General features: G+C 36.7%; 2 protein-coding genes across 2 annotated transcripts; one reads left to right on the top strand and one right to left on the bottom strand.

The window, feature by feature from the left end:
- Positions 1 to 10,438: 10,438 nt before the first annotated feature.
- On the top strand, positions 10,439 to 15,357 carry LOC132091941 (protein RD3-like). Its single transcript, XM_059498015.1, has 3 exons — positions 10,439 to 10,606; positions 12,426 to 12,745; positions 14,981 to 15,357. Exons 2-3 carry the CDS (start codon positions 12,459 to 12,461, stop codon positions 15,345 to 15,347), a joined length of 654 nt encoding a protein of 217 aa, XP_059353998.1. The 5' UTR covers positions 10,439 to 10,606; positions 12,426 to 12,458; the 3' UTR covers positions 15,348 to 15,357.
- A 1,010-nt stretch (positions 15,358 to 16,367) lies between these two features.
- On the bottom strand, positions 16,368 to 19,450 carry LOC132091940 (pinin-like). The gene is made up of 7 exons (XM_059498014.1): positions 19,243 to 19,450; positions 18,861 to 18,930; positions 18,390 to 18,542; positions 18,098 to 18,156; positions 17,520 to 17,609; positions 17,275 to 17,367; positions 16,368 to 17,054 (listed from the first exon to the last, which is right to left on the bottom strand). Exons 1-7 carry the CDS (start codon positions 19,243 to 19,245, stop codon positions 17,004 to 17,006), a joined length of 519 nt encoding a protein of 172 aa, XP_059353997.1. The 5' UTR covers positions 19,246 to 19,450; the 3' UTR covers positions 16,368 to 17,003.
- Positions 19,451 to 20,289: the final 839 nt, after the last annotated feature.

Raw genomic sequence — 20,289 nt, 5'->3', positions numbered from 1 at the left:
AAAGTTGATTCATGAGGTTTATTTGATTTGTCCAATAAATGAATAGAATAAGACACTTCAACACTGTACAATGAAAGGAAAATCTATAATTTAGGCCAAGTCAACTTTAAAAGTTGGCCAAGATGAAAAAATGTTAAAGAACAGCTAGGGGGCATCAAACTTCATTTCAGTTTCAGTTTTAAATCTACTAAGTGATACAAAGCTGAAAATTAGAGATAAAAACCATTTAAGAACATAGTAATGCTGATCACATTGAGTAAAAAAAAAAAAAATGGTCAGCGTTACGAAGTCAGTTAAAAAGGTCATATGATGCGAAGTTTTTCAAGTTTCTTTTTAGTGTTTACAAGCTGTTTGTGAATAGATAAGATCCCTAAAGTTGCAAAGACTAAAGTCTCAAACCAAAAGAGATATTCTTTAAAAAAGTTAAGACTCCTCCATGTCCTCCTTTAAACATGCTCCCACATCTACATCATGATGTGGGAAGATTTGTATAACATCACCCAAGTGTTCACACAAAGAAAGGAGTAACTTTTATTCTCGCTGTAGTATTGTTGCTACCGCCGCCATGTTGGTTTTAATGTGAAAGAAAAATTAATTTGTTTGGGCTTCCAAAAGAGGACATGGCTAGAAATCAGTGGTTTAGTTGTATGTACAACACTGTTCCAGAACAGTTTAACCAAAGTATTCAGATGTGTGTAGCTCATTTTATGGAGGACTGTTTCCTGATCCCGGGAGAGTAGACTACAATGCCAGCTGTAATGACTCACAGTCTGTAAGTACGTTTACATATTTAAAGGATTTGCCACTGATGATTCAAACTCGAGTTTTGAGCAGTGTAGAATAACACTTTGATTCTCCTATCACAAATGCAGACATGGTTTTATGTTTAAGTAACGCAATGTGTAAAAATACAGTATAAGACATTATAATCCATAATTATGTCCCCACTGGATGCAACAAATGGCTCGTTTGTAATGGGTTTTAATGTTTCTGTCTTGTCGCGCCGGTGTTCTGACCGGGACATACGTCACAGTATGTTAAGGGGCGTAAGATTTCATCACACACTTGAGGTATTCGGCCAATCAGAGCACACCTCGCTTTTTAAAACGATGAGCTTTGTAAAAATCAACACGTTTCAGAAGGCGGGGCATAGAGGAGAAACAATAATGTACAGTATGAGGAAAATAATGTGTTTTTTAACCTTAAACCACATAAACATTTCATTACACAAAATACACCATAATGTGACCCCTTTAAATAGTGATGTAATCAATGAATGTTTGTTTGCTTCGATAATAGCAAATTAATCTTCAAGTAGATTATACACATATGGTGTAATGTGAATTTATAAGTCATGGTATGTAACATGCAATCAGTTTTGATCGTTTGCTGTCGGATGCACTAGGAGGGCTCATTTATTCAGTGACACTCCAGTTGGTAAATGTATAGCAATATGAACATTTCGAGCAAGACTTCAAGCCTGGCTTGATTCTGTCATTGTTTGCTGTAACTGCTGACAACTCTACCTTTGCTACAAAAACCTTGCCATATTAGCAATTTATCAAATGGCCTGCAAACAATGGAGAGTTGGATGGCGAAAGATGTTTGGCTAAACACTAGTGGCTATTCAGCCAAAAAGATCTTATATTGCAAAAGCAGTTTCTATGTAGCTCTATGCTGACATTACATTCCAGCTTCCACTTTTTCCATTAAAAAGTGGTTTCACTTCGACAATGGCGTTTCAATGGGCCACAAACATTGACTGCATTTTAAAAAATCTAATATCATTGAAAATATTTGTGAAACGGAAATGTAAATAGAATTGGCTAATTGTGTTTCAGTTTAAAAACTTAAGTTTGAAAACAAACTATGGATAAAGTGTAAGGTTTGTGGTTGAAGAGACTTTTAACACAACTCTGGTTTGAGGAAATGTGACCGAAAGAGACTCCTTTCAGCATGTTATTGCAGAACATATCACACAGTATAGTGTGGATTCATGCCAGCATTAATAAAGCACAACTCCCTCACACCTTCAGCACTCATTCATCCCTATATAAAAGCTTTACTACCACTGAACATCATACTCACTGAGATAAAGTGTCACTCAAGTCCATAGTTTTTAATGTCATGCTAATTCTGTTATATTTTCACACTTAAAACAATCACTTGGTTTTCTTCTTGTACCATTGTCCTCTTTTATGCATAGAAATAAGTAGCTAGCAGTTCTCTCCCAAGTGTGTGTGTTAAAATTTCCACTTCTGAAGTAATAATTACAAGTTTGTCATGTTTATCACAGAAGAACAGGAATCATGGAGGACACCAGGTTCATTTTATATATGTTTTATACATATAGTGTCCCATTCGATGACATCTATATAAACATTACATGTGCTGTTATATACATTTACCACACTGTCTACATAGTCAGCTTCCTAATGCTTCTGGAATTTCAAGCTATCTTAAATACATACAATATGCATCAAATGGTTATTTCTAAATGTAAATTTGCATAACTGTAATGCTAAGAAAAAGCAATGGAGATGTTGCGGAAAAACAAATTCAAATTAACAGTCCCTCTTCTCTATTGTGATATTGGCTTGCTCAACTTTGAAACTCTGCCCAACTTTGAGTTTCCTAGTCATTAATATGTCTTGAGAGGCCATTCATGTCTATTCATGTTCATGTGTTTCTGATAATCCTGACAGCACATGAAAGCAGCATAAAGCCACATTCCAAACAGATCAGTGATCCTTTCCTTGGTTTCATTTCCTCAGAACAGAATTAGGAGGAATTATTCTGGCAGGGATGGGGTTTTTGGCACGAGAACAGCTGTGAATGTCTAAGGGGTTTCACGTCAAATCACATCAAGGCAAGAATGAGTGAAAGCTGCTCTCTGTTAACACTGCTGCTCGATATATCTATCCACTTTTTTTTATGAACAAGTCAATTGTGATTTAAATGATGGGAGGCACTTCCAGTTTAGGGAATGTCCACTCAAAATAACTGAAACAAATCATTAGAAATAATAAAGTTGCGCTACAAATAATCCTTATCTGTCTGACTGAAAGAGCTGTAGATGTTCTATCATGCTGTGTATTCATTCCCCAGGAAAGTAACACTTGGTATTTTAATGTGACATTGGTATCAGAATATTACATTTATGCATTTGGCAGACACTTTTATCCAAAGTGACTCACAGTGAATTCAGGCTATACATTTGTTTTTGATCAGTATGTTTGTTCCCTGGGATTTGAACCCACAACCTTTTGTGCTTCTAACGCATTGCTTTACCACTGAGTCACAGGAACACAAAATATACAGAATATCCATGGCAAAATCTCTTTTTAGTCAACTAGTGTATGAATTTGCTAACTTGTTTTCATTCACTTATCTAGTGGACTTGGGAATAGTCAATGAAGGTATATGGGTAATTTCGAATAAAGCCCGAGCCATTAGTTTAGAGTTCTGAAAAATCATAGATGGTTTTGACCACAAATAATAGTGACGCTACCTGTTAGGATGTTGTAAGGTTAGGGTGTTAGCTAGGGTTTGTGGATCATATTTGTTTCAGCATTGTGTGACCAATGAAATCATCAGAGTCGACTGTGGGCAGCTGGTTTCAGTTGGGAAAATCACGTTTCCACAACCTAAAACCAATGGGTCAGTACTTCTACTACATGTGACCAAAACAAGGAAATAAAAACAATCACCTCTGAACTTGTTGACTTGAAACATAAGAATAAGGCCCGACCCCTGTGGAAAACAGCTCTGAGAGTGCCTGCATCAGCATGGTGTTGCTTTGGCCATAAAAACAGCCATCAAACCCAGCTTTAGGCCCTTTTTTTTATTTTTTTGGAGAAACACTTTTCTGAGATTATGCAACAAAAAGAAATACTGAAGAAAAGCGTTTTCTACATGAGTCAGAATTGTGAAATCTGGAAGAAAGGAAGGCTGAAATCTAATGGATGCAAAATAATTGTCATTTAGATAAAAAAAAAAGTGGGTCTGTCAAATTTCAAAGATGGCCAAAAGTGCCATAAAAGTAGTCAATTCAAACATTATGGTAGCTCTGCATAAGGAACAGATTAAGATTCAAGTTGTTAAATCATTGACTATTATGACAAAATCAATGGAAAAAATGACAAAGAACAGAATCTCAAGATGAATCTGAACACAGGCTAGAAGGGAGCTTTTGTGGAATAATTTATACATTGTGATATGTTCTTCACACAAACAAATTGTATGTCTTCAGGAATCCTGAAATGTACTGCACACATCAAATTAACTACTTTTATGTTGCCTTTTATGGCCTTTTTAGGGATTGTGAGCTACTGTTGTGTATTATAAGGGCTTTGTAAAGATTTCTGCTTACATGTTCTAAAAAAAAGATAACGGACATGTGGCTGATTACAGTTTTTTACAATCGCTATGACAGATTTTTCAATACATTTAACAAATTTCCTAAACTCTTAACACACCAACACACCTAAAACACACAATTGGCAAAACGGTTAATTTCATGCTCAAAATCACACATTGTAAACTAAACTCCAAATCTAATTTTCAAAATACAATAATACACTAACACAATACACTATGTCTACCAAAACACTGCAAACATGTTTCAAAATCAAATAATTATTCAAAACACTAACACAGTTACAGTTACAGTTCTAAAAAAAAGACAGAGACAGAATTGCTGCAGTAAAGACTTTATTTGCAAAAGGACATTACTGCAAGATATACAAACAGAAAAAGCACCGGAATAATAATTAAAAAAAACAAAGTAAACTTCTAATCTGCCCGGTCTTCTGCATTTGGCCACATGTTCTCATCCACATCACACCTGATATCTTCTCTGGCAAGGCATCGTGGGAAGAATCTTTTTGCATGCCTTATCCACCCCTGGCAGTGTTCAGCTGTGATGTCTTGGCATGCAGCATCCATTGCATCCAGGAGGGACATTTGGTCATGTGGGCGATGGTCAAAAACCTTCCATCTCCAGGATGAGAAAAACTCCTCAATGGGGTTGAGGAAAGGGGAGTAAGGAGCAAGGAAAAGGGACACCATCCTAGGATGGGCGTCAAACCATGCTGTGACTGCACGGGAATGGTGGAATGCCACATTGTCCCATGTGATCACATATATTGGCAAGTGGTCTCCCACCTGTCCCCTTTCTACCTCTGGCACCAATCTTTCGTGCAGGTCTTCTAAAAATAGGAGAAGGCGGTCGGTGTTGTAGGGGCCAATCTCACATTTATGCAGGAGTGCACCATTGTTGGAGATTGCGGCACACATGGTGATGTTGGCTCCTCTCTGGCCCGGCACGGTAACTGTGGCCCTTTTGCCAATTATGTTTCTCCCACGGCGACGCCTTTTCGCCAAGTTGAAGCCAGCCTCGTCAACTTCATGGCATGTGTGTTCAATAATTTCATGTGGGACTTAATTGGCCTCCAACTCCATGACTCTCTGAAAGTAATTAGACACAGTGTATGTACATGCTGTGCTGTACTGTATATCTACTGTATGTCCTAATGTACTCCAGGTTTATAGAGTAGTTTACTGCAAAACACACTGTGTATAGTACAGTAATGACTGTATTGCATAACCTTACCTGAACGTATTGGTGACGGAGTTCTTTGATGCGCTCACTGTTCCTTTCAAAAGGAACTTTGTATAGTTGTTTCATTAGGACTCTGTGTTTAGCTAGAGTCCGAGAAATGGATGTTATGCTGATTGCTGCAATGTTCCCAAAGACAAGGTTGTCCTCTACAACTCTGGACTGAATGTCCTTCAGTTTTATTTCATTGTCAGCAATCACCATGTTGACAATAGCAAGTTCCTGTTCTTCATTCAGGAGCTTTCCTCTGCCCCCTGAGGGAGGTAGACGTTGAATCCTTAGAGGAACAAAATACAGTTACATATTAGAGACCGGAGGCATACAGTCACTCTAATACTGTAAATGTAAATATTACAGTATTTACAGTACACTTTGCTGTAGGAGAAGCAATATCCTACCTGTTGGTTTCTCTGAAAATACGGACAATGGATGCCACTGTGTCCCGGCTGAGATTTGGTTGTACTAGTTCACCAGCCTCTCTATATGATAGCCCATGGTTTATGACATGGTCAATGATAGTTGCTCTTATTTGATCAGTTACCCTAGCTCTGGTCCTTCTTTGAGCGCCACCACGCATTCTAACTCCTCTCCCTCTCCCTCGCCCCACTCCTCTGTCTCGTCCTTGTCCTTGCCCCACTCCTCTCCCTTGTCCTTGCCCCACTCCTCTCCCTTGCCCTTGTCCTTGCCCCACTCCTCTCCCTTGTCCTGGTACTCGTCTTCCTCTCCCTCTTGCAGGCATTCTTTCTTTCTTTCTTTCTTTCTTTCTTTCTTTCTTTCTTTCTTTGTGTTGCTCTATATTGTTTCTTTTCCACACAAGATCAGCCCAAAGAGTCCTCTTTTAGAACATATGATCATGTGATTGAAAGAACCTCAACACCTGAGTGTGCTTCCTAGATGGGAATCAGCTGTGATTTATATATTTGCATAACTTCAATAAGTTGTTTCTCATTAGCAATGGAATAAAATACAGGGAATATATTTGTGTTTCAATTCACAATATGAACAGCTGTTTACCTTGACTTTAGCCTGTAAGGTTAGGTTTAGAACATGGTGTTATCTGTTCTGACATACAGTGTTAAATCATTGGTAAATTTGGCAGTTAAAATCCATTGTTTTGGTCTTGTTTGAGTTTGTGTGTAAAAGAAGTTCAAGCATTTTAAATTTGTGTTAATTGTATGCATTTTGTGTTAAAGCAACAAGAAATATGTTAATAGTATAGCTTACACAGGCGGATGTAGTGCTAACTGTGTTAAGAGTTTTGGAAAATTGTTAAAAGTATTGAAGAATCTGTCATAGCAATCGTAAAAAACTGTAAGTGTGATTAAGGAATTGAGTCTGGGGAAAATATTCCTTAAAAACCCAAAAGCAGAAAAAAAAGAAAAAAAGCTAAAATAAAGCTTTACATTATCAATTACATATAACGGATCAATTTACATGTTCCTAATCACTTCCCATTATCAATAAGCAGTGTGGTAAAGCTCAAATGTTCAGTCCAGGATCATAAACAGTTTATCTGGTGCATGAAATCGGTCATTGAGCAAAGGCTATTAAAAACACTTGTGTAAGCAAACGCTGGAAACCCCCATCACCGGCACAAGCATCTCACATGATCTGTACTAGCACTTCCTTTTTCTTTTTATCATTTCATTTATTCTATTTCTTCTTTTTTTTTTTTTTACATATTTATTTTAAAATACTATCCCATTTTATTTATATTGAATTTCCCCCCAAAATGCTATTAATGTGAATAGTTATGATTTGCATATTTTAAATGTTTGCAAGAATATGAATGTGCTATTTCTGAATAGCAATGAAACTTGTTTTCTCAAAGATTTACGAATGAGAAACACTGGATGACTCGGTAATTTTCTTCAATGACTTTCAGGTCTTGAAATCAGAGTAAAGCAATGCAGCACAATGCCTTCTGTGCTACAATACAAACATCTTTCCTGCTATTTGATACAGTCACCTCACATATCTGACTCACATTCACACCACACTTGTGACTAGACTCTTTCTCTCTGTGAACTGTTTCTCATGTTCCATGTCCCTCTTTTAAAGAAATTCCCCTAATGCACTCATCTGTAGTGAGATTTGTCAATGCATACAAACATGTAAAAATGTTCACCACTGACTATATATATTTTAGACAATACAGTCTTAGTGTTTTTAGTACAAGAACAGCCTACAATTATAGTAAAATATTTAACAAAATTATAGTAAGTAAAATACATAAGGTACCAAATAATTTTCAGTGAAAACTGCAAAAGTATGCTCCTAGAAGTCACTGTGACAACTGTCACTCCACGACATATTGATTTACTATTGATCACTTTTAAATTCCAATATATGCTGTGTAACAGTGGTCAAAGCAGTGGTCAAAGCCTCTCTCTAGTGGTGAGAAGGTAGAAAAGCATGTTTCTAAGGTTGGGGATGGGTGAGGCTTTGCTGTAATGGTAAGTTACAGTTAAACTATGAAGGTAATACAGTAGCAAAACTCAAGAGGTTGAAAATCTGAAAGTGATAACTTGTCATATTAACATTTGTATTTGTAAGATGTGAAAAGCTGAATTTATACAGTATTGCAGTTACTGTGGTTGTCTTTCCAGATCTGCATATATTGGAAGTTTTAAGTTAAAATTTAAATTAATACATTCAGCAGACGCTTCTATCCAAAGCATCTTACAGTGCATTCAGGCTAACAGTTTATACCTAACTTGTGTTTCCTGGGTATTGAACCCACAACCTTGCGGTGCTAATGCAATGCTCTACCACTTGAGCCACAGGAACACTAGGCAATAGTAAATCAATATGTCGTGGCGTGACAGTTGTCACAGTGACTTCTAGGAGCAAACTTTTGCAGTTTTCACTGAAAATTATTTGGTGCCTTATGTATTTTACTTACTATAATTTTGTTAAATATTTTACTATAAATGTAGGCTATTCAAACATAAACATTTGTGTATGTCATTTTCTTTGTGTGAATGTCATTCTACACATTTGTAACTATTAATCAGCAACTTCCAATTCAAAACACGGATGTTTTGATCATTGTCTATGTGTGCAAATTAAAGATTCAGCTTTTCACATCAGAGCTGTGAGTGTAAATTTCAACTTATAAATACAAATATTAATATGACAAGTTCTCACATTCAGATTTTCAACCTCTCGAGTTTAGCTACTGATTTACCTCCATATTAAAGTTTCAAACCTTGATTCAGTCATGCAAATGAACTGTGCAGTCTCTCAGAAAGGAGAAGTGATTAGAAGTTGATCCTATCTATGAAAATAAAGTCTTAAGTGATTTTATATCTGAAGAGTGCGGAACATGAGGAAGGAAACAAGACATTAACAGTGCTTCTGAAGAGAATCAATGACAACACTCTGACTGGAATTCCTCTTTGTCTTATACCAGAGACAGTTTATAAAAGACATGCCACTTCCTCAATCCTCAATACAACTATATAAGGAAAACCCGTAACGGCAAAGATGGTGGTTGTATGCACATGTCCCGCCCCTTCCGCTGGAAAGCCAATCATCTGCTTTTAACAGTCAAGCCGGGAAACATTTAAGCCTATCGTCTGGTTCCACTGACGTATGCGCACAGTTGGGGAACCCTTGCGCATGCGTAGTAAAGGTATAACCTGTGGGGAAAAAGGCATTTTAAACCTTAATTTGGGGCAAAGTCATCAACATTTTTCAGCGATATTTATCATATTTCACTGCTGTTTCTATACATGCTGTTTTTATGTCCCGGTGACCAGTGAAAGTGCAGTTCTGACTCTCTGCCCATTCATTTAGATAGGAGCTGGTCTTGTTATTCTGAAATAGCTGCCCGGAGGCGTTGCCAAGATGGCGGCCGAGTAGCACGACTTGCCTGAAAGGACTTTGCTTATACTAGGATTATGAGCAGGCTAATATCACATGAGTAATAATGCCATTTGTTCCTGAATATAAGCCTGACTGTAATTCAGCTCTAGTCTGAAAGCTCAATAAACAAGTACTTCTTATTGAAAAAATTTCACTATAGACCCAATCTCAGTTAACCTGTCTTTTTTGCTTTATATATATACATAGTAAAATATTAATTCTATTATTTCATTTCTGAATGAAGTTTTCTATCGGAATCGTTTGAGTGAATTATTCAACGGCTTACAAAGTCACTTCTGGCATAACAATATAACCTACAGAAAAGGTCACTGAAAATCCCCAGAAAAGTCAGTCTGAATTTGGGAAACACTGACAAACTGAGTGAGCTAATCAACTTCGAGGACCTGCGTTATAACTTCAGCAGATGTAATAGACCATCAGTATGCTGTGTGAGTGTGTTTGACTCATAAGAGACAAAACTGAGCGACTGGCCTCATGCATGTCATGGTTTTACTGCTAAGCTGAGACATCTGCTTAGATTAAACCTTTTCCATCTGCTGTCCTCCAGTCCACTGCCGAGCCTCTAATTCACACAATACATGTCTGGAAATATATCATTATATCTTAAATGAATAACTACTAATAATTTCAAATGAATATAGTATTTTTATTTCTTTATGTATGCATTTATTATTTGATTAAACCTGTTAACATGGACATTTTAACTATTTCTAGGCCACTAATCAAATTTGTGACAATCAGAATATGAGCTCTTTGAACAAAAGGTCAGATTTCTGTGCTTGCTTTGAAGCTCGTTTTTAAGCATAAATGGGCAAAAAGAAAATAAGTACCAGATATCTCATCTAAGTCACGTGACCTCATAGCCCACACATGCTGGTAATCTGTTTATGCAGCTCATGACCCGCCACCCCCCCTCTCTTCTGCCCTCATCCCATCTGCCTTTCAGCTGATGATGCATGTGGCAGAATAGGCTTGGGGAGCATCGCTATAGCAACCGCAAACAGAAAGGCACTTCAGAGCAATCTCAAAGAGGAAATGTGACCTGGGCCATTACACATCTGAAAGCTGTACAAGACAACTGGATCACTTCTAAAGGTAAGGGGGCTGAGAAAAGGAGTAATGAAACTGGGGAGGAGTGGGTGGATGGATGTAGAGGAAGACAATATTGATATAAAAAACACAAAACTAACAAATTCAGCACGTTTTGAGATGTCATTCTTTGTATTTTGAGAGTCATTGGCAGTGATTTACAGTGATGTTAGTGGTAACAGGTGAACAATGAGCATATTACTTTTAGTTTTAGAAGCTTGAAATGTTTTAATTCTAAAAAGGTGTTAGATTGTAAATGCATGTTTACTTTTGTACAATAAACGGTTATGTACTGTGTTTGGTTACCACCACATGTTTGGTAAAACCTGAGTCATTGTCATCCACAAATTCAGATCAAAACAGACAGATTCTGTGCTGGAAATGTGCCGAGAGCTCAGTGCTGTGGTGTCTGTCAGGTGTTTAAGAGAGCATCTGTGCTCTGGGGTTTAGGCTTGGTAACATTCAGCCCCAACAATGATATGATGTTGCAAATGAGAATAACCTTAAAGGAATAGTGCACACAAAAAAATAAAATACAATTCTTTTGTCATTTACTTACCCTTATGTCGTTCCAAACCTGTGTGACTTTATTTCTTCTGTGAAACACAGTAGAAGATATTTTGAAGAACACACTTACAATTAAAGGTTCTTTTTTGGCATCTATGTTTCCATGAAGAACCTTTAAAGGGTTAGTTCACCCAAAAATCAAAATTATGTCATTAATAACTCACCCTCATGTTGTTCCAAACTCGTGAGACCTCCGTTTATCTTCGGAACGCAGTTTAAGATATTTTAGATTTAGTCCGAGAGCTCTCAGTCCCTTCATTGAAACTGTGTGTAAGGTATACTGTCCATGTCCAGAAAGATAAGAAAAACATCTTCAAAGTAGTCCATGTGACATCAGAGGGTCAGTAAGAATTTTTTGAAGCGTCGCAAATACATTTTGGTCCAAAAATAGCAAAATTATTTATTCAGCATTGTCTTCTCTTCCGTGTCTGTTGTGAGACAGTTTAAAACAAAGCAGTTTGTGATATCCGGTTCGCGAACGAATCACTCGATGTAAGCGGATCTTCTTGGACCAGTTCACCAAATCGAACTGAATCATTTTAAACGGTTCGCGTCTCCAATACGCATTAATCCACAAATGACTTAAGCTGTTAACTTTTTTAATGTGGCTGACACTCCCTCTGAGTTCAAACAAACCAATATCCCGGAGTAATTCATGTACTCAAACAGTACACTGACTGAACTGCTGTGAAGAGAGAACTGAAGATGAACACCGAGCCGAGCCAGATAATGACTCGTTCACTTCAATGGAGGGACTGAGAGCTCTCGGACTAAATCTAAAATATCTTAAACTGTGTTCTGAAGATAAACGGAGGTCTTACTGGTTTGGAACGACATGAGGGTGAGTTATTAATGACATAATTTAGATTTTTGGGTGAACTATCCCTTTAACATCCCTGAAACATTTCCATTCTACAAAATGTCCTTTATAGTGGAAAAAGGTTCTTTAGATTATTCAAATGTTCTTTTAGCAACTGTTTACTGAAAGGTTCATCAGGGAACCAAAAACGGTTATTCTATGGCATTGCTGCATAGTACTAAAATTCTACAGAAGTCAATAGGACCCAAAACTGCTGAAAGCTGAAAGTAGACCTCACCTTTAACCCTGGTACATCACAGAACATGTTTACACTCTCAAACACTTTATGCCAAAGCTTATGTGAAAAAGAAAAGGCAAGAAATCTATTGTACACCCAACATTTGTTTAAATTGCTCTGTGTTTTATGTAATCCTGACGGCTTTTACTGCATCTCAACAGGTCAAATTTAAGGTGAGCAGCAGAAGGCTGAGCATGTCGTGGTTCAGCTGGAACGAACCGTACTATCGGAGCCCACGACGTGAGCCGTCTGAAGTGGTCACGGACACACTAATGCTAGAGTTGAGCTGGCAGATGAAGGAGGCTGAAAGGCTGCAGCGGGAGCGAGACAATGAATATCGGCGCCTGAAGAGCGGCGTGGACTACAGCTGGCTCATGAGCACCCCACGCAGCTCATTTGACATCAGTCAAGGAGAGAGACTCGGCCTTGAGGACCTGTGTAGCAAAGTACCACCATCATACTGTGGAACGGCAATACAAAGGTAAGACAGATGGGTTAAAGGATGCTGCACACTGCACGTTTTGTTTTCGACTTGAGGATGTTCGTTATCACGGGTTCAAGAGAGGGCGATCTGGGTAATTAGTTTACTAAGCTGTCTTTGTGATCTCTGTACTAGGAAATGCACAAGCCCTGAGACAGCCCTGTTTTTCTCTAGGTGAACTAAGCAGCTCTAACCTGCTGAAGTGATAATTGTAAATCACACACACAGGCCTCACGGGATGTGCACCTGACAGATTTAGATGAGACTCAACTGACGCTGTTCATTTCAGATCAGGTAGCAACTGCATAGCAACTTTTTTTTTTAGTTCAGCCCCACTCATTATAACCATGATTTAAAAGGATAGTTCACCTAAAAATGAAATTTCTGTACGATGTTCTTTCTTCTGTGGAACATGAAAGAAGATCATTTGAGAAATGTCTGTGTAGTTTTTATTTTTCACTATACAATGGCATTCCATGGTAATGGTTTGGTAAAGTATATTTGTTTTCTTTAAAAGAAAGAAAGTCATACATGTTTGTAATGACATGAGGGTGAGTAAATGATGACATAATTTTCATTTATGAGAGGACTATAATTACTTACTCATTATTTACTTATCGTCATGTCATTACAAACATGTATGACTTTCTTTTGAAGAAAACTAATATATTTTAAAGGTTATTGGTAAAGTATTATGAAAGCTACATATGTGTGTGTGTGTGTGTGTGTGTGTATATATATATATATAAAAATTTGATTCAAAATATTCATAAAAATATATATTTTTAATTATTGTATGGTTATTGTATGAGTACTGAAAAGCATGAGTTTTGAGAGCATTGTACTGATTAAACAAAGAAGGAGAAGGAAGATTAAGAAAAGACTGATTCAATGATTCAACTGGAAAGATAAGAACCTAGCTTAAGACTTCCTAAGAACATCTCAGTCTGTGGAGCAAGAGCACACAGGTCCTGAGAGGCTGCTTTACTCTGATGAGTCAAGAGCTTATTTTCTGCTCTCATAGGGTCCACAGGCGACAGGTCACCTGGGAACGAGCGGCTGATGTTTTTGGTTCATTTCTTAGTTTGGTAATGGCTGTTAAATGCTGTTCACTAGGTGTATCATGTTATAATACATTAGTAATAGTTTAGTTTGTCCTTGAGGTCCACTTAGCCTATACATATGATAATTCTCCTCTCACTCTATAATGTTTGCAATAAAAGAGGCAGTGGTTATTTTTTCTCACTGTACTAAATGTGTCACAAATGAGTAACGATTCTTATAGGCTTCTCACATTGGGATCATATGGGAACACTTTTCTGCCTCAGAGTAAAAAAGTAAGCAAATGAATTGCTAATATTTTATCTCTCAGTAGCACTTTAAATATCACAAGTGTCACTTTGTTTCTTGTAATTCTGACTGTGCCTTTATATCAATCATGTCAACGTGACTTCAAATCTTGCAACTGTGACTTTCTTTTTTGTAATTGCAACTTTATACATCAAACTTGTGACTTTATCTTTTAATTTTACTTTAAATATTGCAAACATGTCTTTTTCTCGTAATTCTAACTTCATATATCACGATGTGCCTATATATCTTTCCTTTCTGACTTTATATTTCTCAGTGTCACTTTAAATCTTGCAGTTGTGATTGTATTTCTTGTAACTGCAACTTTATATCCGGCAGTTGGAATGTTATTTCTCTCAATGTGACTTCAAATTTAGCAAGGGTAACTTTGTTTCTACGTTACTCGATATGTTCAAGTGTGCCCTTTATATTTACAAACTGTGAGTTAATATCTCATTATGTGCCTTTAACTCTAAATCTCACAACTGTGACTTTGTTTCTTGTAATTGTAACTTTATACCTCACACTCGTGCCTTTGTATCTTCCAATTCTGACTTTATATTTCTCAGTCACTTTAAATCTTGCAGTTGTGACTGTATTTCTTGTAACTGCTTTTTAATTGTGACTTTGTTTCTTGTAATTGCAAATTTATAGGTCACATTTATGACTTTATCTTTCATTGTGAGTTTAAATCTCATGTTTGACTGTATCTCGTAATTATGGCTTTATATCTCAAAATGTTTCTTTATATCATCCAGCTGTGACTTTATGTCTCAAAGTGAAAGTTAGCAATATATATACATAGTACAAATAATGAATGACATACGATGCTTCTTTTACAGAAGTGTTATGCTAGACTCTTCACACTCTCACTTGTCTTCACAGGTTTCGGCAGGTGCTGATGGAGAATGAGCCTGAGCTGCAGGAGGTTTCTGGACTCTTCCGCTCTGTTCTTTTGGAAACACTTGAGCGTGTTCACGAGGAGCAGGAGGCTCAGCGTCTGACCCACCAGTGGAACAACAGACGCCCTATAAGCCTGTCGCTGATGAGCTTCAAGTCTCGCGTGCGGATCAACCCTTTCGGCAGCACCTTGGGACTGAAATCAAACAGTTATGGCTCGGAGGAAGATGGAGTAGATGTCAAGACTGTGTGTGGGGATGTTGAGAAGGGCTTTGGTCAGACAACAGAGAAAGTGCAGCGTGGGTGGAGCATGCCAGAGTTCAGACACAAGGGCATCAATGGGAACGCTTGAGTGGGATTCAGCAGGATCTGATCTGATATTCCCAGCATCCCCTTCACTTTCAGTGTGTTATTATTTCCAGAAGTATGGAGGTAAGAGGTATGTTGATGTTGGGAAATAAAACTTCTTCTAAGCAAAGCACCATAAATCAGTAAATCTGCTACAAGGACTCTAGCTCAAAAAGCCACACTTTCCATTTTTGACTGAATGTTCATATATGCAGTAATTCCCAAAACAGGAAACCAGATACTTGCCTGATCACTCACCATCAGTTTCATTGTGTATGACCAGTTATTCTGAAATAGTACAGCTGCCTAAGGTATTTTGTGAATTTTGAAAAAATGGGGTTTTAAAACGGACCTTCTGTTTTATAAATGATACAACAAAACTGAAAAATTCAAGCGCAGGTCAACTTTTGAAATAATTGCCCAATTTTTCACAACAGGTTGTGCTGTATTTGGTGTGGAGATGCTTGTGATGTGCAAGTGTGTAAGTGATGAGTTGTTGTGAAACATTTCAATCCATTTTATTGAATTACTTTGTCAGTTGAGTTAATCAATGTAACTGTAGAATGTAAATGTATAAAATCAATAAATGTTTTAATTTCATTGTGCTGGAAAATAAAGATGTATGCACATTTGCTTCTAGAGTTTGTGATTCTGAGACAAGTGACATGGTATCCTATATTTTAATACAAACGCCTCACCTATATGATATCTGATGGTATCAAAACTTTCACAAATATTTTCAAGAATTTATCCTCAATACATGAATATATAGAGAAGATATTACAGAACTTTACGCTATTTTGCAGAGGTATTGATGAATATTATAATATAGCCAATGCCTGTTTACAGAAGAAACTGTAAGGCTAGGCTGCAGATTAATATTTATTATTCATGTAGTAACAAACCCTGTGTGGAACAAGCATACCTTAAAAAAACTTCCCCAACTATCTAAATGATTTTGTCAAAAGTTAGAAACCCCGCCAACCAGTTTCTAACAAATGTTTATGTATTTGATACCAAAAAATAAAGGACACAAACTGGAAATTTATTCAACAGTATTGTTATCAGCACAGTCAGATGCACGTGACTCACAAAGCTTTTAACTACCTGCTAGTGATGCCTCTGCATTTGGCTCAACGAAGTAAATACACAGATTATCATGGGATAACATGAAACACCACTGGAACAACACCACTACAATGTTGTTTCAATTTTTTTTTAGATATACAACCTTCATCTCCCTGGCGAATCAGCAAAAACGGTTCATAAATGAGTTAAATCTTTTCTGAAAAAGTCCTAATAAATTTGGGCTGATTCTATTTCTGTTAAAAACTAGCATTCAAAGAATATTATTATTATTATTTTTTTTTTACAATTTCAGTAACATGTAACATCCATGCTACAGTTCTCAAAAGGAGTACAGTTACTTTAGACATCAATTCTAAGGATTTCAGGACGCAGTCTGGATAAAAAAAGAAAAGAAAAGAAAAAAAAAGAAAACCGCAACCATCCACATGGCATTTATGGTAAGGAATTGTCAACATATGACATCAGGCAACAACATTAATAGCTGAAAATGATCTTTCCCTGAGTGGTGATCAGGTAAATAATGAAAAAACAATAAGGTTGTCTGATTCTGCAGCTCCAGGTCTGGACTCAATCAGAAAGTGGAGTTTAAGAACTCCAGCAGCTCGGCTCGGTTTTTGTCCCTCTGTTTAAAAAGAAATTAAATTAAAAAAACAAATTGAGTAAAGATCTGTGCAAAACTGTTAACCTGACTATAGTTGAACCTGGTTTCATTCTAACACTATTTTCACCAGCAATCATTAAAGATCAAATCAGCAGAGGAAAATATCCATTCCAAGCCAAATGTGTAATACGTTGTTTTTCTTTAGTGTTTTAATGTGTTATCTGCACAATGAAAGACTCACCTGCTTGTCCTTCTTTGACTTTTTCACTTTCATTTTTATCTTTTTCCCTGAAATCATACTGTATTTGCCAGATTTCGTCTTTTCCTTAAGATACTGGGGATGACAGAAACTCTGTTATATCACTAAACTTTGCAACAATTACAGAAACGTTTAATAAAAATATAAATAAACCAAAGCAAAGAGACTATAGCACAACATTGCTAAAATGTAATGCCCACTATGAGGTTTTGAGTTGAAAAAAGTACCTTTGAAATCTGAACAGGCCCAGAGCTGTCGTCCTGCCCTTTGTGTCCCCTTTCCTTCTTCCGCTTGCGTGTCTTCTCTTTCTTTCCTTTCTATAATAATAATAGCAAAATCAGATAAGTGAAAACTGATTCCAAACCAACATTTAATCAATGAACATCGAACAGCTTTAAAATACACACAAAGAGACACACATAATTTAAATGTATAATAAAAGACACAAGATAGAAGTTTCTTAATGGAATGGTTTCACAAATGTAGTGTCAAAAATGTGGGTGTGTATATATATATATATATATATATTTTTAGCCAGTTAGCCAGTCATTGGTTACTCACTGACATTGCAAGTCAATAGCTGTGTAAAATTATTTAACAATGCTTGCTTTTGTGTAGTACAGAGAAAAAAAAAATCAATATACAGGATTTTAACAACAAGGGCGAATAAATGAAAGCATTTAAATTTTTGGTGTGAATTATCCCTTTAGACGTTCTTATTCTGACAGCTCTGGACCAAAGTACACAAATATACAGCTTCAACTGAAAATAAATAAATAAATAAATAAATGAAGGACCCAGGTACCTTTTTCCCATGTCTCTCTTTCCTTTTCTTTGAAGACTTTCTTTGCTTTTTGCATGAATCTAGCAGTGGAAGCACAAAACACATTGACATCTCTTATTAAGATCTGCTGCATCATCGTAATCAATTTATTTCAATTTCCTTTTGCTGTTCATGAAGTATGTGAAATAATGAAGTTTAACATCTACAAAAATTCTCCTTCCAGACTATATACCCTTGGGAGTGAAGCCGGACTTTTATTAAAGACTTTTTTTATAATACATCATTTAAATTTATATTTTTTTATTTAACTTACCTGAGCTATTAGAGCTGGAGTTAGTACGTGATGAAGAACTGCCGGATGAAGACCGTGAAGAAGAGGATGAGGAGGAGGAAGATGAAGAACTGGAAGATGACGAGGACGATCTGCTTCGGCTTCTTGCTCGTTTCCGGTTTTCGTTTTCTCTTCCTGTCAATATATACACTGTGTTTGTAAGCAAAAATTGTTTCTGCATGTTTGGCCGTTCAGGGTTAGTGATTGTTCTCCACATGTTCTTTCCTAACACAGATCAGTTGTCATTTATTAACACACATGATTCAGATCATAGTGGTGAATGTTAAGCTCTCTCTTCAATACCACAACTGAGGTGTGTTTGGGACTCCATACTTGGCTACACTTCACTTTCATTTTAGGGTCGAAGTGAACAAACGTCTGAAGCGATAAGAGATAGATAGAAAGTGTGCAGCGAGGACCAGAAGTGAGATGCACTGCTCGAGAGAAACTCACCTCTGCTGTGAGAACTACTTCTGCTTGTTGTACTCGACCCTCTTCTCTCCACGGTGTCCACTTTGGCAGACTAAAAAGATAACAAATAATGCATAACAACTCAGCATCCAGACTTGTTCAAATGTTCAAAACATGGACTGTGTTCTGTATGAGTCAGAGATGCAATGCTCTAACGTTAGATGAAGCTCAAAACACTGTTAAGTCTGTCTGTGTGTGTTTAACGTTACAATCCTTCTACAGCCAACTGCTTATTTATTTCACAAATACGCTACTTGTTATCAATATAGAATGCTTAGAAGCAAAAGTTTGTAAACATCCACCAAAGAATTGCAGCTTCATCTGAAGGTTTAAGGCTTTTAATGTGAGCGGTTGAACACTTTACCATGTTTATATTAAATTGTCTTCAAAACGCGGTCGTACCGACCACAACAAAAATCGGAAAAATCAGAAGAATAGCCAGATATGAATATAATCCGTTCTGAAAATAAGCTGCGTGGAATATAAATGACTCTTCTTCATTTCTGCGATCAGTGCTATGAGATAAACACCGCTGCCATCTTGATCACGTCACACGCACACTACATCATCCGGGTACTGTTCAGCAGCGCAAGCGCGTAACAGACGCAAGCACTATATGCAAATTGAATGCCTGAATGGTTGTTCAGTTCGCTTTAGAAGCGACACGCAGACGGCGTCATCACACGATAGTCCCTACTTTTCTAATTGCAAGGCCATTATGACAATTATGGCAAAAATAATAGGCTACTCTATTATTAGGAACAGTTCCCGTTCACTCGTTTCACTGTAAAAAAAAAATAAGAATAATAAATACCCATCCTGCAGTTTCATTTTGGAACAGTCTTTTTGATAGCCTAATATAAATTAGTCAAAATAACACTGAGACTCTTTTACATTTGTTTTGGTCATGCACGTATACGTGTCAGGACTGGAAAGATGTTAGTTTATTAATATATTTTCTTTCTCCAAAACTATCTTACAAGATTTTTCAATGAATCCCAAATTTACTATTTTTATTTATTTATTTATTGAAGCGGATCCCAATGCCTGTTTTGTAATAAACCCAATTCTGTTCTTAGAATCTGTTTACAAATGTAAATTTTTGAATTTTAAACCTGTTTTCGTAGTATTTTTAACAAGAGATAAAAAAATATATTTCTTTACTATTTGACTTTCACTTAACAAGAAAGCACTCAGAACTTGTACAGTCTGCACAGCCTTGTTTGTTTTCTTTCTTTCTCTTTATTGATGTTATTTTTAATTGTTGTTTTCTAATTTTGCTGTACTTTAGTGTAAACTGAAAGTTCAAATAAAGCATTATGAATAAATAAAAAAACTACTGTAAACACAAATCTATTTTCTTTGAAAATTGGTTTAAAATTTTATTATTTTAGCCAGTTAAGTGCTCTCT

The sequence above is a fragment of the Carassius carassius genome, chromosome 18 (genome assembly GCF_963082965.1).
Source record: "Carassius carassius chromosome 18, fCarCar2.1, whole genome shotgun sequence".
NCBI classification, from domain to species: domain Eukaryota; kingdom Metazoa; phylum Chordata; class Actinopteri; order Cypriniformes; family Cyprinidae; genus Carassius; species Carassius carassius.
This window is presented reverse-complemented; position numbering and strand designations above follow the sequence as displayed.